This window comes from Haemorhous mexicanus (assembly GCF_027477595.1).
Source record: "Haemorhous mexicanus isolate bHaeMex1 chromosome 35 unlocalized genomic scaffold, bHaeMex1.pri SUPER_35_unloc_1, whole genome shotgun sequence".
In the NCBI taxonomy this organism is placed as follows: Eukaryota; Metazoa; Chordata; class Aves; order Passeriformes; family Fringillidae; genus Haemorhous; species Haemorhous mexicanus.
This window is the reverse complement of record NW_026775987.1, coordinates 24827-47897: the sequence shown is the minus strand read 5'-3', so window position 1 is coordinate 47897 and position 23071 is coordinate 24827. Positions and strand designations below refer to the sequence as shown.

The window sequence follows — 23071 nt, the reverse complement described above, 5'->3', positions numbered from 1 at the left end:
AACCATTCCAACGTTTGGCATTCCCACCCCCCACGCTCCCAGGCCGCTCACTTGATCTCCTTCTCGATCTGCTGCTGCTCCCTCATCATCTTGCCCAGCTCCTTCTTGCGGTCCTTGAGCTCGTCCTCCACCCTGTCCATCCTCTTCTTGTCCTTGTCGATCTCGCGGTTCTTCAGGCCCAGCTCCTTGTTGAGCTTCTCGATCTCGGCCTCGTTGTGGAAGAGTTTGAAGAGCTGCAGCTGCACCTGGGCCCGAACCACCTCGTCCTTGAGCCGCTGGTACCGGTCAGCCTGGGGAGCGGAGGGAGCCGGGCTTAGGGCTGGGATGGGCCTGGCTTGGTGCAGAGCTGGGCTTAGGGCTGGGATAGGCCTGGCTTGGCTCAGAGCCGGGCTTAGGGCTGGGATGGGCCTGGCTTGGTGCAGAGCCGGGCTTAGGGCTGGGATAGGCCTGGCTCTGCTCAGAGCCGGGCTTAGGGCTGGGCTAGGCCTGGCTCTGCTCAGAGCCGGGCTTAGGGCTGGGCTAGGCCTGGCTTGGCTCAGGACCTGCTCAGAGCCGGGCTTAGGGCTGGGCTAGGCCTGGCTTGGCTCAGGAGCTGCTCAGAGCCGGGCTTAGGGCTGGGCTAGGCCTGGCTTGGCTCAGGACCTGCTCAGAGCCGGGCTTAGGGCTGGGCTAGGCCTGGCTCTGCTCAGAGCTGGGCTTAGGGCTGGGCTAGGCCTGGCTCTGCTCAGGAGCTGCTCAGAGCCGGGCTTAGGGCTGGGATGGGCCTGGCTTGGTGCAGAGCCGGGCTTAGGGCTGGGCCAGGCCTGGCTCTGCTCAGAGCCGGGCTTAGGGCGGGGATGGGCCTGGCTCTGCCCAGGAGCTGCTCAGAGCCGGGCTTAGGGCTGGGATGGGCCTGGCTCTGCTCAGGAGCTACTCAAACTTGGACCTGGTTCTACTCAGGAGTTGCTCAGAGCCAGGCTTAGGGCTGGGATAGGCCTGGCTCTGCTCAGGAGCTGCTCAGAGCCGGGCTTAGGGCTGGGATAGGCCTGGCTCTGCTCAGGAGCTGCTCAGAGCCAGGCTTAGGGCTGGGATAGGCCTGGCTCTGCTCAGGAGCTGCTCAGAGCCGGGCTTAGGGCTGGGATAGGCCTGGCTTGGTGCAGAGCTGCTCAGAGCTGGGCTTAGGGCTGGGATAGGCCTGGCTCTGCCCAGGAGCTGCTCAGAGCCGGGCTTAGGGCTGGGATGGGCCTGGCTCTGGCCAGACCCTTCCCAGCCCTGGTTCTGGCCAGGAGCTTCTGGAGCTCAGGGTCTGTGCAAAACCTTCCCAGCCCTGGCTTTGTCCAGAACCTTCCCAGCATTCCCAAAACTTTTCCCAAGATTCCAAGCAATCCCAAATCCTTCTTTCTTTAGGATTCTGAGCATTCCCAACCCCTTTTTTCCCAAAATTCCCGGTGTTTCCCACCTCCTCCTTCTCCCACTTGGCCTCCTTGTGCTCGACAGTGCAAAACCCTTTTTTCCTGGGAATCCAACCACTCCCAAACCCTTTTTTCCTGGGAATCCAACCACTCCCAAACCCTTTTTTCCTGGGAATCCAACCATTCCCAACCCTTTTTTCCTGGGAATCCAACCATTCCCAACCCTTTTTTCCTGGGAATCCAACCATTCCCAACCCTTTTTTCCTGGGAATCCAACCACTCCCCAACCCTTTTTTCCTGGGAATCCAACCACTCCCAAACCCTTTTTTCCTGGGAATCCAACCACTCCCAAACCCTTTTTTCCTGGGAATCCAACCACTCCCAAACCCTTTTTTCCTGGGGATCCAACCATTCCCAAACCCTTTTCTCCCAGGATTCCAGGCATTCCCAAACCCATTTTTCCCAGAATTCCCAGCCTTCCCAAACTCCTCTTTCCCCAGGATTTCCATACCTTCCCCAAACCCTTTTTCCCTGGGAATCCAACCATTCCCAAACTCCTCTTTCCCCAGGATTTCCATACCTTCCCCAAACCCTTTTTTCCTGGGAATCCAACCACTCCCAAACCCTTTTTTCCTGGCAATCCAACCACTCCCAAACCCTTTTTTCCTGGGAATCCAACCATTCCCAAACCCTTTTTTCCTGGGAATCCAACCACTCCCAAACCCTTTTTTCCTGGGAATCCAACCACTCCCAAACCCCATTTTTCCCAAAATTCCCAGCCTTCCCAAACTCCTCTTTCCCCAGGATTTCCATACCATCCCCAAACCCTTTTTTCCTGGGAATCCAACCATTCCCAAACCCTTTTTTCCCAAAATTCCCGGCGTTTCCCACCTCCTCCATCTCCTGCTTGGCCTCCTTGCGCTTGGCAGCACAAACCTCCCTTTTCCCATCAATCCAACCATTCCCAAACCCTTTTTTCCTGGGGATCCAACCATTCCCAAACCCTTTTTTCCCCAAATTCCGGGCGTTTCCCACCTCCTCCTTCTCCTGCTTGGCCTCCTTGCGCTCGGCAGCGATGTTCTTCTTGCGGTGATAATTGAACTGCGTGTCCTCCTCGGCCTTGACCATCTCCTTCTTGCGCTTGTCGTACTCGGGGGCGAGCTCCCCCGAGCGGCTGATCTCCTCAAACAGGGCCGTGCGCTCCTTGGGGTTCTTCATGGCGATGGACTCCACTGCTCCCTGCAAAACGGGGCAGAAACGCTCCTAAATCCCTAAATCCCTGTGAGAGATACTTAAATCCTAAAAGGGAATTCCTAAATCCCTGGGGATCTCCTCAAACAGGGCCGTGCGCTCCTTGGGGTTCTTCATGGCGATGGACTCCACTGCTCCCTGAAAAACGGGGCAGAAACGCTCCTAAATCCTCTAGGAAATGCTCCTAAATCCCTAAATCCCTGTGAGAGATCCTTAAATCCCTGAGAGGGATCCCTAAATCCCTGGGGATCTCCTCAAACAGGGCCGTGCGCTCCTTGGGGTTCTTCATGGCGATGGGCTCCACTGCTCCCTGCCAAACGGGGCAGAAATGCTCCTAAATCCCATAGGAAATGCTCCTAAATCCCTAAATCCCTGTGAGAGATCCTTAAATCCTAAAAGGGAATTCCTAAATCCCTGGGGATCTCCTCAAACAGGGCCGTGCGCTCCTTGGGGTTCTTCATGGCGATGGACTCCACTGCTCCCTGCAAAACGGGGCAGAAACGCTCCTAAATCCTCTAGGAAATGCTCCTAAATCCCTGAGAATGATCCCTAAATCCCTGCAGAGTCAGGGGTCCCTAAATCCCTGGGGATCTCCTCAAACAGGGCCGTGCGCTCCTTGGGGTTCTTCATGGCGATGGACTCCACTGCTCCCTGAAAAAACAGGGCAGAAATGCTCCTAAATCCCATAGGAAATGCTCCTAAATCCCTAAATCCCTGTGAGAGATCCTTAAATCCCTGAGAGGGATCCTTAAATCCCTGAGAGGGATCCCTAAATCCCTGGGGATCTCCTCAAACAGGGCCGTGCGCTCCTTGGGGTTCTTCATGGCGATGGACTCCACTGCTCCCTGCAAAACGGGGCAGAAACGCTCCTAAATCCCATAGGAAATGCTCCTAAATCCTCTAGGAAACGCTCCTAAATCCCTGAGAGTGATCCCTAAATCCCTGCAGGGTCAGGGGTCCCTAAATCCCTGAGAGGGATCCCTAAATCCCTGGGGATCTCCTCAAACAGGGCCGTGCGCTCCTTGGGGTTCTTCATGGCGATGGACTCCACTGCTCCCTGCAAAACGGGGCAGAAACGCTCCTAAATCCCATAGGAAATGCTCCTAAATCCCTAAATCCCTGTGAGAGATCCTTAAATCCTAAAAGGGAATTCCTAAATCCCTGGGGATCTCCTCAAACAGGGCCGTGCGCTCCTTGGGGTTCTTCATGGCGATGGACTCCACTGCTCCCTGCAAAACGGGGCAGAAACGCTCCTAAATCCTGCAGGAAATGCTCCTAAATCCCTAAATCCCTGTGAGAGATCCCTAAATCCCTGAGAGGGATCCCTAAATCCCTGGGGATCTCCTCAAACAGGGCCGTGCGCTCCTTGGGGTTCTTCATGGCGATGGACTCCACTGCTCCCTGCAAAACGGGGCAGAAACGCTCCTAAATCCCATAGGAAATGCTCCTAAATCCTGCAGGAAATGCCTCTAAATCCCATAGGAAATGCTCCTAAATCCCTGAGAATGATTCCTAAATCCCTGCAGGGTCAGGGGTCCCTAAATCCCTGAGAAGGATCCCTAAATCCCTGGGGATCTCCTCAAACAGGGCCGTGCGCTCCTTGGGGTTCTTCATGGCGATGGACTCCACTGCTCCCTGCAAAACGGGGCAGAAACGCTCCTAAATCCTCTAGGAAATGCTCCTAAATCCCTAAATCCCTGTGAGAGATCCTTAAATCCCTGAGAGGGATCCCTAAATCCCTGGGGATCTCCTCAAACAGGGCCGTGCGCTCCTTGGGGTTCTTCATGGCGATGGACTCCACTGCTCCCTGCAAAACGGGGCAGAAACGCTCCTAAATCCTCTAGGAAATGCTCCTAAATCCCTAAATCCCTGTGAGAGATCCTTAAATCCCTGAGAGGGATCCCTAAATCCCTGCAGGGTCAGGGGTCCCTAAATCCCTGAGAGGGATCCCTAAATCCCTGGGGATCTCCTCAAACAGGGCCATGCACTCCTTGGGGTTCTTCATGGCGATGGACTCCACTGCTCCCTGCAAAACGGGGCAGAAACGCTCCTAAATCCCGCAGGAAATGCTCCTAAATCCCTAAATCCCTGTGAGGGATCCTTAAACCCTAAAAGGGAATTCCTAAATCCCTGGGGATCTCCTCAAACAGGGCCGTGCACTCCTTGGGGTTCTTCATGGCGATGGACTCCACTGCTCCCTGCAAAACGGGGCAGAAACGCTCCTAAATCCTGTAGGAAATGCTCCTAAATCTCGTAGGAAATGCTCCTAAATCCCTGAGAGGGATCCCTAAATCCCTGTAGGGTCAGGGGTCCCTAAATCCCTGAGAGGAATCCCTAAATCCCTGGGGATCTCCTCAAACAGGGCCGTGCGCTCCTTGGGGTTCTTCATGGCGATGGACTCCACTGCTCCCTGCAAAACGGGGCAGAAACGCTCCTAAATCCCATAGGAAATGCTCCTAAATCCCTAAATCCCTGTGAGAGATCCCTAAATCCCTGAGAGGGATCCCTAAATCCCTGAGAGGGATCCCTAAATCCCTGGGGATCTCCTCAAACAGGGCCGTGCGCTCCTTGGGGTTCTTCATGGCGATGGGCTCCACTGCTCCCTGCCAAACGGGGCAGAAACGCTCCTAAATCCCATAGGAAATGCTCCTAAATCCTGCAGGAAATGCTCCTAAATCCTGCAGGAAATGCTCCTAAATCCTGCAGGAAATGCTCCTAAATCCCGTAGGAAATGCTCCTAAATCCTGTAGGAAATGCTCCTAAATCCTCCAAGAAACGCTCCTAAATCCTGTAGGAAATGCTCCTAAATCCTGTAGGAAATGCTCCTAAATCCCTGAGAAGGATCTCTAAATCCCTGCAGGGTCAGGGGTCCCTAAATCCCTGAGGATCTCCTCAAACAGGGCCGTGCACTCCTTGGGGTTCTTCATGGCAATGAAAGTCATGGAAAAACGGGAGTCAGCCCCAAAATCCCAGAGGTGCTCCCCAAATCCTGACAGGAGGGTCCCTAAATCCCCAAATCCTGACAGGAGGGTCCCTAAATCCCCAAATCCCGACAGGAGGGTCCCTTAATCCCCAAATCCCGACAGGAGGGTCCCTAAATCCCCAAATCCTGACAGGAGGGTCCCTAAATCCCCAAATCCCAACAGGAGGGTCCCTAAATCCCCAAATCCCAACAGGAGGGTCCCTAAATCCCCAAATCCCAACAGGAGGGTCCCTAAATCCCCAAATCCTGACAGGAGGGTCCCTAAATCCCCAAATCCTGACAGGAGGGTCCCTAAATCCCCAAATCCCAACAGGAGGGTCCCTAAATCCCCAAATCCTGACAGGAGGGTCCCTAAATCCCCAAATCCCAACAGGAGGGTCCCTAAATCCCCAAATCCCAACAGGAGGGTCCCTAAATCCTGACAGGAGGGTCCCTAAATCCCCAAATCCCAACAGAAGGGTCCCTAAATCCCCAAATCCCAACAGGAGGGTCCCTAAATCCCAACAGGAGGGTCCCTAAATCCCAACAGGAAGGTCCCTAAATCCCAACAGGAGGGTCCCTAAATCCCTAAATCCTGACAGGAGGGTCCCTAAATCCCAACAGGAGGGTCCCTAAATCCCAACAGGAGGGTCCCTAAATCCCCAAATCCCAACAGGAGGGTCCCTAAATCCCCAAATCCCAACAGGAGGGTCCATAAATCCCAACAGGAGGGTCCCTAAATCCCCAAATCCCAACAGGAGGGTCCCTAAATCCCCAAATCCCAACAGGAGGGTCCCTAAATCCCAACAGGAGGGTCCCTAAATCCCCAAATCCTGACAGGAGGGTCCCTAAATCCCCAAATCCCAACAGGAGGGTCCCTAAATCCCAACAGGAGGGTCCCTAAATCCCCAAATCCCGACAGGAGGGTCCCTAAATCCCAACAGGAGGGTCCCTAAATCCCAACAGGAGGGTCCCTAAATCCCCAAATCCCAACAGGAGGGTCCCTAAATCCCCAAATCCCAACAGGAGGGTCCCTAAATCCCCAAATCCTGACTGGAGGGTCCCTAAATCCCCAAATCCCAACAGGAGGGTCCCTAAATCCCAACAGGAGGGTCCCTAAATCCCCAAATCCCAACAGGAGGGTCCCTAAATCCCCAAATCCCAACAGGAGGGTCCCTAAATCCCTAAATCCCAACAGGAGGGTCCCTAAATCCCCAAATCCCGACAGGAGGGTCCCTAAATCCCAACAGGAGGGTCCCTAAATCCCCAAATCCTGACAGGAGGGTCCCTAAATCCCCAAATCCTGACAGGAGGGTCCCTAAATCCCCAAATCCCGACAGGAGGGTCCCTAAATCCCCAAATCCCAACAGGAGGGTCCCTAAATCCCCAAATCCTGACTGGAGGGTCCCTAAATCCCCAAATCCTGACAGGAGGGTCCCTAAATCCCCAAATCCTGACAGGAGGGTCCCTAAATCCCAACAGGAGGGTCCCTAAATCCCCAAATCCCAACAGGAGGCTCCCTAAATCCCCAAATCCCAACAGGAGGGTCCCTAAATCCCCAAATCCTGACAGGAGGGTCCCTAAATCCCCAAATCCTGACAGGAGGGTCCCCAAATCCCCAAATCCCGCCGAGGGTGAGAGATCCTAACAGAGAGGGGCAGGTCCAGGAGCGGCCGATCCCAAACAGCCCCAGGAGCTCCTGGGGGTCCTTCATGGAACGCTGGGAAAGGGGTCAGGGGTTCCTAAATCCCCTCGGGGGTCCCTAAATCCCCACGGGGGGCTGGGGGATTGGGGAGATCCCCCCAAATCCCACAGGAGTCTCTCAGGAGCGGCCGATCCCAAACAGCCCCAGGAGCTCCTGGGGGTCCTTCACGGAACGCTGGGAAAGGGTCAGGGGTTCCTAAATCCCCTCAGGGGGTCCCTAAATCCTCATGGAGGGGTCCCCAAATCCTTGGGGGAGTTTGGGGGGTCCCTGTGGGAAGGGGGGATTGCAGAGACCGCCCCCCAAATCCATATGGGGGTCTGGGGTCTCTCTCAGGGAAGATCCCCTGCCTCATCACCTTGGGGTCCTTTATGGGGTCAGGGGGTTCCTAAATCCCATGGGGGGGACCCCAAATCCTCATTGGGGGTCCCCAAATCCTCATGGGGGGGTCCCCAAATCCTTGGGGGAGTTTGGGGGGTCCCTGTGGGGAGGGGGGATTGCAGAGACCCCCCCCAAATCCACATGGGGGTCTGGGGTCTCTCTCAGGGAAGATCCCCTGCCTCATCACCTTGGGGTCCTTTATGGGGTCAGGGGGTTCCTAAATCCCCTCAGGGGGTCCCTAAATCCTCATGGAGGGGTCCCCAAAACCTCATGGGGGGGTCCCCAAATCCTTGGGGGAGTTTGGGGGGTCCCTGTGGGGAGGGGGGATGGGGGAGACACCCCCCCCCCCAAATCCACATGGGGGTCTGGGGTCTCTCTCAGGGAAGATCCCCTGCTTCATCACCTTGGGGTCCTTTATGGGGTCAGGGGGTTCCTAAATCCCATGGGGGGGTCCCCAAATCCTCATGGAGGGTCCCCAAAACCTCATGGGGGGTCCCCAAATCCTCATTGGGGGTCCCCAAATCCTCATGGGGGGGTCCCCAAATCCTTGGGGGAGTTTGGGGAAGACGACCCCCCCCCCCAAATCCACATGGGGGTCTGGAGTCTCTCTCAGGGAAGATCCCCTGCCTCATCACCTTGGGGTTCTTTATGGGGTCAGGGGGTTCCTAAATCCCATGGGGGGACCCCAAATCCTCATGGAGGGTCCCCAAAACCTCATGGGGGGGTCCCCAAATCCTTGGGGGAGTTTGGGGAAGACCCCCCCCCAAATCCACATGGGGGTCTGGGGTCTCTCTCAGGGAAGATCCCCTGCCTCATCACCTTGGGGTTCTTTATAGGGTCAGGGGGTTCCTAAATCCCATGGGGGGGACCCCTAATCCTCACGGGGGGGTCCCCAAATCCTTGGGGGAGTTTGGGGGGGTCCCTGTGGGGAGGGGGGATGGGTGAGACCCTCCCCAAATCCACATGGGGGTCTGGGGTCTCTATCATGACCTTGAGGTCCTTTATGGGGTCAGGGGGCTCCTAAATCCTCATGGGAGGACCCCAAATCCTCACGGGGGGGGTCCCCAAATCCCTACAGGGGGTAGGGGGGATGGGGGAGACCCCCCTCAAACCATCCTGGGAGCCCCCAATTCCTGGGAGCTCAGAAACCTCCCCACAAATGTTGCCCCAAAATCCCCCTGAACCTACACAAGACCCCCCCAAAACCTCCCCAGAACCCCCAAATCGCCCCCAAAAACCCCAAAATGGCCCCCAAAAACCCCAAAATGGCCCCCAAAACCCCCTAAAAACCCCAAAAAGGCCCCAAAGCCCCTCCCCACCTGGAAGACGAGGAAGTTCCTGGCCTTGATGAGGATTCCCAGCTTCTCCAGCTCCTCGCTGTACTCGCTCAGCTGCACCACCCGGTTGTTGATCTTGTACTCGGAGGAGCTGCCTGGCATGGGGGATTTGGGGGGGTCAGGGGGATCCCCCAAACCCGAAACACCCCAAAATGTGCCCCACAAACCCTAAAGTATGCCCACCCCATGCTGTGACCCCCAAAATGTGCCCCCTTTGCACCCACACTGGCACTCTCTCTCCTTGGAGCTGCCTCTGCTGGGGGGTTTGGGGGGATTTTGGGGAGTCAGGGGATCCCCCAAATCCTAAACACCCCAAAATGTGCCCCCAAACCCACCCCAGAGCAGCCCCCAAACCCCCTGAAATGCCCCCAAACCCCTAGAAATGCCCCCAGACTCCACCCTAAACCAGTCCTCAAACCCCCAGAAATGCCCCAAAAAGGCTCAAAAATGCCCCTAAACCAGCCCCAAACCAGCCCCAAAACCCCAGAAATGCCCCTAAACCCACCCCAAACCAGCCCCAAACCCCAGAAATGCCCCGAAAATGCCCATAAATGCCCCCAAATCTCCCAGCAATGGCCCCAAACCCACCCTAAACCATCCCCCAAACCCCCAGAAATGCCCCAAAAAGGCTCAAAAATGCCCCCAACCTCCCCCAAATCAGCCCCAAAACTCCAGAAATGCCCCTAAACCCACCCCAAAGCAGCCCCAAAACCCCAGAAATGCCCCTAAACCCACCCCAAACCCCAGAAATGCCCTGAAAATGCCCATAAATGCCCCCAAATCTCCCAGCAATGGCCCCAAACCCACCCTAAACCAGCCCCCAAACCGCCAGAAATGCCCCTAAACTCACCCCAAGGCAGCCCCCAAACCCCCAGAAATGCCCCCAAACCCCACCCTAAACCAGTCCCAAAACCCCCAGAAATGCCCCGAAAAGGCTCAAAAATGCCCCTAAACCAGCCCCAAACCAGCCCCAAAACCCCAGAAATGCCCTGAAAATGCCCATAAATGCCCCCAAATCTCCCAGCAATGGCCCCAAACCCACCCTAAACCAGCCCCAAAACCCCCAGAAATGCCCCTAAACCCACCCCAAACCAGCCCCAAACCCCAGAAATGCCCTGAAAATGCCCATAAATGCCCCCAAATCTCCCAGCAATAGCCCCAAACCCACCCTAAAACCCCCTGAAATACCCCCAAACCCCCAGCACCGCTCCCAAAACCCACCCCAAACCAGCCCCAAACCCCAGAAATGCCCTGAAAATGCCCATAAATGCCCCCAAATCCCCCAGCAATGACCCCAAACCCACCCTAAAACCCCCTGAAATACCCCCAAACCCCCAGCACCGCTCCCAAACCCCATCCCAAACCAGCCCCAAAACGCCCAGAACCGCCCCCAAAACGCCCAGAACCGCCCCCAAAGCCCCGGGACTCCCCCAAGCCAGGCTGACCGACGATGACGCGGGCGAAGGTGCGGTCCTCGGCGCCCTCCTCGGAGTACACCATGCTGACGAAGGCGCGGCTGGCCGCGGGCTTCCCCACGGGGGCGCCGTGGATCAGGTCCCGCAGCGTCTTCACCCGCAGGTTGCTCGTCTTCTCCCCCAGCACGAAACTGATGGCGTCCATCAGGTTGGATTTGCCTGGTGGGAATGGTGGGGGGGACATGGGGGTGTTTAGGGGTGGGGGGAGCCCAGGGAATTATTGGGGGAGCCCAGGGAATGGGGGTGCCGAAGGAATTGAGGGGGACCCCATGGAAAGGGGGGGGGAGTAGGGAATGTGGGGAACACAGGAAATTAAGGGGGGACCCCAGGAATTGTGGGGAATCCCAGGAATTGAGGGGGGACCCAATGGAATGGGGGACTTGGAGGGAGCCCTGGGAATTAAGGGGGGACCCCAAGGAAAGAGGGGGGGACCCCAGGGAATGTGGGAGTGGAGGGAGCCCCGGGAATGGAGGGGGGAGTCCAGGGAATGGGGGAACCCCAAGGAATGGGGGGCTTGGAGGGACCCCTGGGAATTACTGGGGGGACCCAGGGGTTGTTATGGGGATGGGGGCTGCTCTGGGAATTATTCGGGGAGCCCAGGGAATGAGGGGGGACCCCAAGGAAAGAGTGAGGAGGTGAGGGGGGAGTCCAGGGAGTGGAAGGGAAGAGGTGAGCAGAGTACCCAGAGTGTGAGGGGAAGGATGTAGGGAGTGGAGGGGGGAGCCCAAAGCTTAGGAGGGACCCCATGGAATAGGGGGTACCCCATGGGAAGAGAAGGGAGGCGAGAGGCGAGGGAGGACCCCAGAGAGCGAGGAGGGGCCCGAGGGAGGGCTGTGGAGAATTATTGAGGACCCCGAGGCTTAGGAGAGACCCCAGGGAACGGGGAACCCCCCGGGCACGGCGGGAGGAGGAAGCGGGAGCGGGGCAGTGTAAAGGATTCGGGGTCACCCCTCAGACCATGACAAGAGCGGCCTTGACCCCCCCCTATCCCCGAGAGCCCCCCCGGGACTCACCGGAGCCATTGGGGCCGATGATGGCGGTGAAGCGGCGGAAGGGCCCGATGATCTGACGGCCCTTATACGACTTGAAGTTCTCGATCTCGATGAGCTTCAGGAAGCCCATGGTGGGGCCGGGGCGGCCCGGGAGGGTCCCGGGGGTCTGAGGGGGTCCCGGGGGTCTGAGGGGGGCTCGGGCCGGGGCCGCTGCCGGAGGGCGGGAAAGCGGCGGCTGAGGCGGCCGCTGAGGGACGGAGCGCTACGCCTCGTGATTGGCTCAGGGCGCTGTCAATCTTCGCCTTAACCCCGCCTCCTCGCCTCTGATTGGCCGGCGGCTTCCACTGGCCGCTCTATGGCGCGACGCCTCGCGATAGGCTCGGGTTGCTGTCAATCTTCTCCGTAACCCCACCTTCTCGCTTCCTATTGGTCCCCGTTTTGAACGCAGGGTTGGTGGCGCCAGCGGGTTCATTTGCATGGAACGTACCAAGTCTGTGGGAGCAGGGGGAGGAGTGGAATGGGGCCGCCCCGTCGCCATGGGAACGGGGGACGCCAGGGGGGAAAGGGGCGCCGCAAATTGGGGGAGTTTCGGAAAAAATCGGGTTTGTCGGTGATAGGGACAAAAACCTTGAGACAGTATTTACTGCTCGAGGTTCTTTCCATTCAGAATGATCCTGTGATGCCAAGAGTATAAATTAACTTGGAATTATAAACAATAATTTATGATAACTTCACATTGTTTAAATAAATATTTTTTCATGTTTAAGTAAATATTTTTTCATGTTATTGTTTCGTCTTGATGGCTATATAACTTACACCTAAGTTACAATATAGTTACGTACTTCATGTTTTAAGGTATTAGTACAACATGCTTTACATACGTAACCTACTACCCACATAAACTAAGTCAAAATTTCTCATGTATTTATGAAACCTGCTACTTAAAAAACCCGAATTGCATTTTTATATCTATGTAACTTGCATAATGATTTTCACATCTACATAACTGGATACGAAGCACTTTTTATATAATATAATGGCAAATATTTGGTTAATCATCTGTTTAATACTGAATAGAGAAAAGGAAAAGACAAAACTCACTGAGGGGATAGCTCCTTCCCCTCACGGGCTCTACTTTGCCCCCATTTTCCCCTCACGGTCTCCATTTCCCCCATTTACCCCTCAAAGGCTCCATTTTCCCCCAATTTCCCCTGAAAAATCTCCATTTCCTTCCATGTTCCCTTCAGGAGCTCCATTTCCCACATTTTTCCCCTCACGGACTCCACTTCCCACATTTTTCCCCTCACAGGCCCCATTTCCTCCCTGTTTTCCTCTCAAAGACACAATTCCCCCCGTTTTCCCCTCACAGACTCCATTTCCCCCATTTTTCCCCTCACAGGCTTCGTTTCCCCCCATTTTCCCCTCACGGGCTCCATTTCCCACATTTTTCCCCTCACGGACTCCATTTCCCACATTTTTCCCCTCACAGGCCCCATTTCCTCCCTGTTTTCCCCTCAAAGACACAATTCCCCCCGTTTTCCCCTCACAGACTCCATTTTCCCCATTTTTCCCCTCATGGTCTCCATTTCCCCCCATTTTCCCCTCACGGGCTTCGTTTCCCCCAATTTTTCCCCTCAAAGACACCATTTCCCCCATTTTCCCCTCAAAGGCTCCAGTTCCCCACATTTTTTCTTCACAAGCTCAATTTCCCGCCATTTTCCCCTCAGTTACCCCTCAAAGGCTCCATTTCCCCCACTTTTCCTCTCAAAGGCTCCATTCCCCCCCATTTTTCCCTCCCGGGCTCTATTTTGCCCCCATTTTCCCCTCATGGGTTCCCTTTCTCCCTGTTTTCCCCTCAAAGTCTCCATTTCCCCCCAATTTCCCCTCAAAGGCTCCATTTCCCCCCCTTTTTCCCTCAGGAGCTCCATTTCCCCCCAATTTCCCCTCACAGACTCCATTTCCCCCTTCTTTCCCCTCAAAGGCTCCATTTCCCCCCCTTTTTCCCTCAGGAGCTCCATTTCCCCCCAATTTCCCCTCACAGACTCCATTTCCCCCATTTTTCCCCTCAAAGGCTCCATTTCCCCCCCTTTTTCCCTCAGGAGCTCCATTTCCCCCCAATTTCCCCTCACAGACTCCATTTCCCCCCAGTTTCCCCTCAAAGGCTCCATTTCCCCCCCTTTTTCCCTCAGGAGCTCCATTTCCCCCCAATTTCCCCTCAAAGACCCAATTTCCCCCATTTTCCCCTCACGGACTCCGTTTCCCCCCCATTTTCCCCTCAAAGACCCAATTTCCCCCATTTTCCCCTATTTCCCCTCACAGACTCCATTTCCCCCATTTTTCTCCTCAAAGGCTCCATTTCCCCCTCTTTTTCCCTCAGGAGCTCCATTTCCCCCCAATTTCCCCTCACAGACTCCATTTCCCCCTTCTTTCCCCTCAAAGGCTCCATTTCCCCCCCTTTTTCCCTCAGGAGCTCCATTTCCCCCCAATTTCCCCTCAGGAGCTCCATTTTCCCCCAATTTCCCCTCAAAGACACAATTTCCCCAATTTTCCCCTCACGGACTCCGTTTCCCCCCCATTTTCCCCTCAAAGACCCAATTTCCCCCATTTTCCCCTATTTCCTCTCACAGACTCCATTTCCCCCATTTTTCTCCTCAAAGGCTCCATTTCCCCCTCTTTTTCCCTCAGGAGCTCCATTTCCCCCCAGTTTCCCCTCACAGACTCCATTTCCCCCTTCTTTCCCCTCAAAGGCTCCATTTCCCCCCCAATTTCCCCTCAGGAGCTCCATTTCCCCCCGTTTTCCCCTCAAAGACACAATTTCCCCCCCTTTTTCCCTCAGGAGCTCAATTTCCCCCCATTTTCCCCTCACGGGCTCCATTTCCCCCATGTTCCCCTCAGAGACACCATTTCCACCTCTCATGGGCTCCCAGAATTCCCATGTATCCCCTAAAATGCCCCTTTTTTCTGGCAAAATTGTTTATATCCCCTAAAATTATCAGATTCTCCCTGAAATGACTCTTTCCTCCCCAAACACTTTTCAGCTTGGCCAAAACCCTCTATTTTGCCCCAACATTCCCATTTGCCCTTCGAAAATACTCATTTCGCTCTAAAAATACGGGATTTTAAATTTCGAATTTTTGATTTTTCCTATAAATCCAGACAATCTCAGCCACAAAACTCCCATTTTTCCTGCAAAAATACTGGTTTTCCACTAAAACTATGGATTTTTCCCTCTAATATTTTTGATTTTTCCTCTAAATCTGGAGGGTTTCAGCCCTAAAACTCCCATTTTCCCTACAAAAATACTGATTTTCCACTGAAAGTATGGACTTTGCCCCAAAAATTCTCATTTTCCCTCCAAAAATATCGATTTCCCGCTAAAACTATGGATTTTTCCCTAAAATATTTTCAATTTTTCTTTTAAATCCGGGGGGATCTGGGCGGTCTCACCTTTGGCTTCGGGGGTACCGGGGGGAGGAGTCACAAAGCCACGCCCCTTCACTAAGCCACGCCTCCTTGACAGCATAACCACGCCCCCAAACACATCATAGACATAATAAGACCACGCCCCTTCGTCGGCCACTCCCCCTGCGTCGCCCCGCCCCCTGCGGCAGCGCGCGCGAGGGGGCGTGGCCAGAGCAGCGCGCGCCGGCCCCACCCCCGCGCCCCCCCTCAGGTACCGGCGGGATCGGAACGGGGGGGGAGGGGGGGAGCCCCAAAATTGGGGAATTTTAACCCAAAATGGGCCCGGATTGAGGGGCTGAGGGAGGAGGGGAGATGGACCCAGAAAAGGGGAAGGATTTGGCCCCAAAAAGGGGGAGTTTGGTCCCAAAAAGGGTGGGGTTGGCACCTGGAAAAGTGAATTTGGGCCCCCTAAAAGGGTGGGGTCGCTCCGAAAAGTGCGGGTTGGGTCTAAAAAAGGGAGAAATTGACTCAAAAACGGGAAAAATGTCTCGGAAAGTGGAAGGGTTGTGACTAAAGGGGCAGTTTGGTGCCAAAAAGGGGAAATTTGAATGAAAAAAAAGGAGTTTGGACCCCAAAAAGGTGGGGTTTGATGCTAAATATGGGGAATTTGGCTCCAAAATTAGGAATTTCACCCCAAAAAGACAGAATTTAGCACCAAAAAGAGAGAATTTGGCCCCAAAAAGGGAGATTTGGCTCCTAAAAGTGGCAATTTGGGCCATAAGGGAGGGGTGGCCTCAGAAGTGGGGGAGTTTAACCCAAAAAGGGGAGTTTGACCCTAAAAGGAGGAAATTGGTTTATAAAGGTGGGGCTTGGTCTCTAAAAGGGGAATTTGGCCCTCAAAAGGGGAGTGGGGGCTCCAAATGGGGATTTTAGTGGGGCCATTTCCCCCTAAAATTCCCCATTTCCCCCTAAAATTCCCCATTTCCCCTCAAAATTCACAATTTACCCCCTAAAATTCCCAATTTCCCCATAAGGTTCCCCTCAAAATTTCCAATTTACCCTTTAAAATTCCCAATTTCCCCTCAAAATTCCCAATTTCCCCTCAAAATTGCCAATTTACCCCCTGAAATTCCTCATTTCCCCTCAAAATTCCCAATTTCCCCATAAAGTTCCCCTCAAAATTTCCAATTTACCCCTTAAAATTCCCAATTTCCCCTCAAAATTCCCCATATCCCCTCAAAATTCCCAATTTGCACCCTAAAATTCCCAATTTCCCCTCAAAATTGCCAATTTTATCCCCCAAATTCCCCATTTCCCCTCAAAATTGCCAATTTACCCCCTGAAATTCCCCATTTCCCCTCAAAATTTCACATTAACCCCCTAAAATTCCCAATTTCCCCCTAAAATTCCCAATTTGCACCCTAAAATTCCCAATTTCCCCATAAAGTTCCCCATTTCCCCTCAAAATTCCAAATTAACCCCCTAAAATTCCCAATTTCCCCTCAAAATTCCCATTTTCCCCTCAAAATTGCCAATTTACCCCCTGAAATCCCCCATTTTCCCTCAAAATTCCCATTTACTCATAAAGTTCCCCTCAAAATTCCCAATTTCCCCATAAAGTTCCCCATTTCCCCTCAAAATTCCAAATTAACCCCCTAAAATTCCCCATTTCCCCTCAAAATTCCCAATTTCCCCTCAAAATTGCCAATTTACCCCCTAAAATTCCCGATTTCCCCTCAAAATTGTCCATTTTCCCCTCAAAATTGCCAATTTCCCCATGAAGTTCCCCTCAAAATTTCCAATTTACCCCTTAAAATTCCCAATTTCCCCTCAAAATTGCCAATTTTATCCCCCAAATTCCCCATTTCCCCTCAAAATTGCCAATTTACCCCTAAAATTCCCCATTTTCCATCAAAATTCCCAATTTCCCCATAAAGTTCCCCTCAAAATTTCCAATTTACCCCCTAAAATTTCCAATTTCCCCATGAAGTTCCCCATTTTCCCTCAAAATTGCCCATTTTCCCCTCAAAATTCACAATTTACCCCCTAAAATTCCCAATTTCCCCTCAAAATTGCCAATTTTATCCCCCAAATTCCCCATTTCCCCATAAAATTGCCAATTTACCCCCTGAAATTCTCCATTTCCCCTCAAAATTCCAAATTTAACCCCTAAAATTCCCAATTTCCCCTCAAAATTGCCAATTTACCCCCTGAAATTCCTCAATTCACTTTAAAATTCCCAATTTACCCATAAAGTTCCCAATTTCCTCTCAAAATTCCCCATTTTCCCTCAAAATTCACAATTTACCCCCTAAAATTACCAATTTCCCCTCAAAATTGCCAATTTACCCCCTGAAATTCCCCATTTCCCCATAAAATTGCCAATTTATCCCCTAAAGTTCCCCAATTCCCCTCAAAATTCCCCCTTTTCTCCCCCAAATTCCCCATTTTTCCCCCCCAGCTGTGGATTTTCCCCAGCATTCATTGCCCTCCCCTCCCAAGAATTTTCAATTTTTGCCCCTCCAGTGCCTTTTCTGCCTCTCAAAAAAACCACAAAATGGTGAATTTGCCCCCCAAAATAAACATTTCTGCCCCCAAATGGGGCTTTTCCCACCCATAATTTTTGCCATAAATTGGAATTTTTCCATCTCAGAGTTTCTCCATCCTCACTAAGATCTGCTCTTTAATTTTTCTCTTCATACACAACTTTATATTTTACAAATTTTTGATTATTTTTTAAATCTTTCCCTCAAAACAACGCAACTTTGCCCCAAATTTTATTCCCAAGAAATGCCAATTTTACCCCAAAATTGCTCCTGTGCCCGAAAATTCCTGATTTCACCCCAAACCTCTTTTTATTCCAGCAAAAAAAAAGAATATTTCCCTCTCCAAAATTAATTTTCCCTCCCAAAAATACTTTTTCCCAGGGAAAATTCGCTCTTCCTTCCCAAACACTTCTAGGCATGGCCAAAAAATTCCATTTTGCCCCCAAAAATTCCCATTTTTCCCTGCAAAAATGCCGATTTTCCACCAAACAGGAATTTATCCTCTGATGGTTTTGATTTTTCCTCGAAAAATTTCAGTTTTCCCCTCAAAAAAGTGAACCTGTCTGCTAAAAATGTTCATTTTCCCTCAAATTTTATAGATTCTGCTCTAAAATGAGAACATTTCCTCTAAATTCTGGGGTTTGTCCAGAATGATTTCTTCTCCCCACCAACACTGACAATTTTCTTTTTTTAAATGTGGATTTTTTTTTCCTCTCTAAATGTGAGTTTTCTCTCAAAAATTGCTGCTTTCTCACTAAAATGGTGTCTTTTCCCCCCAAAAAGTGGATTTTCCCCCCAACCCAGCATTTCCCCCTCCGAGAATGGGAATTTTCTCCAAAAATCATGGATTTTCCATTAAAAATTCTTCTTTTTTCCCCAAAAAAATCCCTTCAAAAATGTGAATTTTCCTCGGAAAATTTCCCTTTTCCCTCTGAATCCGGGGGTTTCCTCCCACAGGTGCAGCGATGGTGACGTCATCGCCGCCCCGCTGACGTCATCGCCGCCCCGCTGACGTCATCGCCGCCCCGCTGACGTCATGGCGGTGCCGGGGGCGTGGCCGGCGCGGGGGGCGGAGCCCTCGGACAGCAGCCCCGAGCCCCCCTCCCCCTCCAGCTCCCGGCCCCCCCTGTCCGACTCCAGCCCCTCCCCCACCGAGACCACGGCCACGCCTTGTGGGCGGGGCCCGGGGGGCGTGGCTAGGGCTCGCCCCGCCCCTCCCAACCTAGGCGGGGTGGGGGGGGAGCGGCCCCTGGCGCTGTTTGAGGTGAGGCCACGCCCACACCCTTAATTAGTCCCACCCCTTCATTAGTCCCACCCACCCATGCCCTCTGCTGTGAGGCCACACCCCCTAAAGCCCCACCCCCTAATTAACCACACCTCATTAGTGCCCTGGCACTGTGAATAGGCCACGCCTACACCAAGCCCCACCCTCATTATCCCATCCCATTAATATTCTGCATGAAGCCACACCCCTTCCTGGCCCCGCCCACCCACAGTGCCTCCCCAAGTGCCTGCTGCCATTTAAGGCAAGGCCACACCCCCTCAGCCTCACCTTGAGCCCCACCCTCATTGGTCCCGCCCCCACCCTGCCGTGCCTACTCAGCCCCAGCCAAGCCCCTCCCTCTTAAGCCACACCCCTGAGCCGCACCCACCTTGGCCCAGCCCCTAACCCTGCCCACCTTTGAGCCCCACCCTCCTTGACCCCACCCCCTGAGCCCCTCCCCTCTTAGCCCCACCCCCTAAGCCCACTCTGGTCTTGAGCCCACTCCCTCCTTAGCCCCGCCCCTAAGCCCGCCCACCTTTGCGCTTTGAGCCCCTCCCTCCTCATCACTGCCCCTTCCCAACCCCAAGCCCCACCCTCCTTAGCTCCGCCCCCTAAGCCTGCCCACCTTTGAGCCCCCCTGGCCCCGCCCCTGACCCTGCTCTGCTTCTGAGCCCCACCCTCCTTAGCCCCACCCCAACCCCTCCCTCTTTAGCTCCACCCCTGAGCCCCTCCCTCCTTAGCCCCACCCCAACCCCTCCCTCTTTAGCTCCACCCCTGAGCCCCACCCTCCTTAGCCCCACCCCAACCCCTCCCTCTTTAGCTCCACCCCTGAGCCCCACCCTCCTTAGCCCCACCCCCAAACCCTCCCTCTTTAGCTCCACCCCTGAGCCCCTCCCTCCTTAGCCCCACCCCAGCCCCTCCCGCTTTAGCTCCACCCCTGAGCCCCACCCTCCTTAGCCCCACCCCAACCCCTCCATCTTTAGCTCCACCCCTGAGCCCCACCCTCCTTAGCTCCACCCCAACCCCTCCCTCTTTAGCTCCACCCCTGAGCCCCTCCCTCCTTAGCCCCACCCCAACCCCTCCCTCTTTAGCTCCACCCCTGAGCCCCACCCTCCTTAGCCCCACCCCAACCCCTCCCTCTTTAGCTCCACCCCTGAGCCCCACCCTCCTTAGCCCCACCCCCAAACCCTCCCTCTTTAGCTCCACCCCTGAGCCCCTCCCTCCTTAGCCCCACCCCAGCCCCTCCCGCTTTAGCTCCACCCCTGAGCCCCACCCTCCTTAGCCCCACCCCAACCCCTCCCTCTTTAGCTCCACCCCTGAGCCCCACCCTCCTTAGCTCCACCCAACCCTCCCTCTTTAGCTCCACCCCTGAGCCCCTCCCTCCTTAGCCCCACCCCAACCCTTCCCTCTTTAGCTCCACCCCTGAGCCCCACCCTCCTTAGCCCCACCCCAACCGCTCCCGCTTTAGCTCCACCCCTGAGCCCCACCGTCCTTAGCTCCACCCCAACCCCTCCCTCTTTAGCTCCACCCCTGAGCCCCACCCTCCTTAGCCCCACCCCAACCCCTCCCTCTTTAGCTCCACCCCTGAGCCCCACCCTCCTTAGCCCCACCCCAAACCCCTCCCTTTTTAGCTCCACCCCTGAGCCCCATCCTCCTTAGCCCCACCCCCAACCCCTCCCTCTTTAGCTCCACCCCTGAGCCCCACCCTCCTTAGCCCCACCCCAACCCCTCCCTCTTTAGCTCCACCCCTGAGCCCCACCCTCCTTAGCTCCACCCCAACCCCTCCCTCTTTAGCTCCACCCCTGAGCCCCTCCCTCCTTAGCCCCACCCCAACCCCTCCCTCTTTAGCTCCACCCCTGAGCCCCACCCTCCTTAGCCCCACCCCAACCCCTCCCTCTTTAGCTCCACCCCTGAGCCCCACCCTCCTTAGCCCCACCCCCAACCCCTCCCTCTTTAGCTCCACCCCTGAGCCCCACCCTCCTTAGCTCCACCCAACCCCTCCCTCTTTAGCTCCACCCCTGAGCCCCACCCTCCTTAGCCCCACCCCCAACCCCTCCCTCTTTAGCTCCACCCCTGAGCCCCACCCTCCTTAGCTCCACCCAACCCCTCCCTCTTTAGCTCCACCCCTGAGCCCCTCCCTCCTTAGCCCCACCCCAACCCTTCCCTCTTTAGCTCCACCCCTGAGCCCCACCCTCCTTAGCCCCACCCCAACCCCTCCCGCTTTAGCTCCACTCCTGAGCCCCTCCCTCCTTAGCCCCACCCCAACCCTTCCCTCTTTAGCTCCACCCCTGAGCCCCACCCTCCTTAGCCCCACCCCAACCCCTCCCTCTTTAGCTCCACCCCTGAGCCCCACCCTCCTTAGCCCCACCCCCAACCCCTCCCTCTTTAGCTCCACCCCTGAGCCCCTCCCTCCTTAGCCCCACCCCCAACCCCTCCCTTTTTAGCTCCACCCCTGAGCCCCTCCCTCCTTAGCCCCACCCCAACCCCTCCCTCTTTAGCTCCACCCCTGAGCCCCACCCTCCTTAGCCCCGCCCCTAAGCCTGCCTAGGCTTGAGTCCCTGGCCCCGCCCTGGACTCTGCCCCGCCCCTGAGCCCCGCCCTGCTTGGCCCCGCCCCTGACTCCGCCCCCTCTCAGGAGGAGCTGGCCACCCGTCCCCGCGTGCCGGCGCTGCTGCGCAGGATGGCCCCGTACAGCGCCCTGAGCCCCGACAGCGACTGCGGCTCCGCCCCGGTGAGTGACACCTGGGGTACCTGGGCACACCTGGGGACACACCTGGGGCACACCTGGGGACACACCTGGGGGCACACCTGGGGGTACCTGTACAGCCCCGTACAGCGCCCTGAGCCCCGACAGCGACTGCGGCTCCGCCCCGGTGAGTGACTGACACACCTGGGCACACCTGGGCTCACGTGGGGACAGCTGGGGTACCTGGGGACACACCTGGGGGTGACCACACTGTCCCCTGCGTCTCCAGCAGCGTGCCCTGGGCACCCTGCAGGGCATGGTGGCCCCTGGGCTGTCACTGACCCCTGGGTGACCCCTGGGTGACCCCTGGGTGACCCCTGTGTCCCCATCGGCGCGCCCTGGGCACCCTGCAGGGCATGGTGGCCCTGAGTGACCCCTGGGTGACCCCTGGGTGACCCCTGTGTCCCTGTGTCCCCAGCGGCGCGCCCTGGGCACCCTGCAGGGCGTGGCGGCCCTGGGTGACCCCTGGCTGACCCCTGGGTGACCCCAGTGTCCCCTGTGTCCCCAGCGGCGCGCCCTGGGCACCCTGCAGGGCGTGGTGACCCCTGGGCTGTCACTGACCCCTGGGTGACCCCTGGGTGACCCCTGGGTGACCCCAGTGTCCCTGTGTCCCCAGCGGCGCGCCCTGGGCACCCTGCAGGGCGTGGTGGCGCCGTCGCTGCAGTCGCTGCTGGGGCTGGTGCTGCTGCTGCGCCTGCCCTGGGTCGTGGGACACGGCGGCGTCCTGGGGACAGCGGCCATCGGCGTGCTCCTGGGCGCCTGCGTGAGTCACCTGAGACACCTGGGCACACCTGGGCACACCTGGGGACACACCTGGGCACACCTGGGCACACCTGGGGAATGGGGACACACTGGGGTCACTGCTGTCCTGGGGACAGCGGCCATCGGCGTGCTCCTGGGCGCCTGCGTGAGTCACCTGAGACACCTGGGCACACCTGGGGACACACCTGGGCACACCTGGGGAATGGGGACACACTGTGGTCACAGCTGTCCTGGGGACAGCGGCCATCGGCGTGCTCCTGGGCGCCTGCGTGAGTCACCTGGCACACCTGGGGACACACCTGGGCACACCTGGGGACATGGGGACACACTGGGGTCACAGCTGTCCTGGGGACAGCGGCCATCGGCGTGCTCCTGGGCGCCTGCGTGAGTCACCTGAGACACCTGGGGACACACCTGGGCACACCTGGGGACACACCTGGGCACACCTGGGAAATGGGGACACACTGGGGTCACTGCTGTCCTGGGGACAGTGGCCATCGGCGTGCTCCTGGGGGCCTGCATGAGTCACCTGAGACACCTGGGCACACCTGGGGACACCTGGGCACACCTGGGGAATGGGGACACACTGGGGTCACTGCTGTCCTGGGGACAGCGGCCATCGGCGTGCTCCTGGGCGCCTGCGTGAGTCACCTGGCACACCTGGGGACACACCTGGCACACCTGGGGTCAGGGTCATGTTCTGGGTACTCTGTAGGGGGTGAGGTCAGAGGTCAGAGGTAGTGGTCAGTGGCCAGAGGGGTCAGTGGTCAGTGGGGTCAGAGGTCAGGGGTTATTGATCAGTTGGTCACTGATCATTGGTCACTGGTCAGTGGGGTCAGTGGGATCAGTGGTCATTGGTC

The 23071-nt window shown here is 55.9% G+C and overlaps 2 protein-coding genes across 2 annotated transcripts in view; one reads left to right on the top strand and one right to left on the bottom strand.

The window, feature by feature from the left end:
• Positions 1–11756, bottom strand: part of SMC1A (structural maintenance of chromosomes 1A) — a 71757-nt gene extending 60001 nt beyond the window's left edge. Inside the window, 5 exon segments of the mRNA XM_059837398.1 lie at positions 52–290; positions 2427–2630; positions 9007–9119; positions 10470–10658; positions 11513–11756. Of these exon segments, the coding sequence (XP_059693381.1) occupies positions 52–290; positions 2427–2630; positions 9007–9119; positions 10470–10658; positions 11513–11621 (854 nt within the window). The 5' untranslated portion in view covers positions 11622–11756.
• A 6599-nt stretch (positions 11757–18355) lies between these two features.
• LOC132322698 (nematocyst expressed protein 3-like) lies at positions 18356–21933 on the top strand. The gene is made up of 3 exons (XM_059837399.1): positions 18356–18703; positions 21339–21434; positions 21868–21933. Exons 1-3 carry the CDS (start codon positions 18476–18478, stop codon positions 21931–21933), a joined length of 390 nt encoding a protein of 129 aa, XP_059693382.1. The 5' UTR covers positions 18356–18475.
• Positions 21934–23071: the final 1138 nt, after the last annotated feature.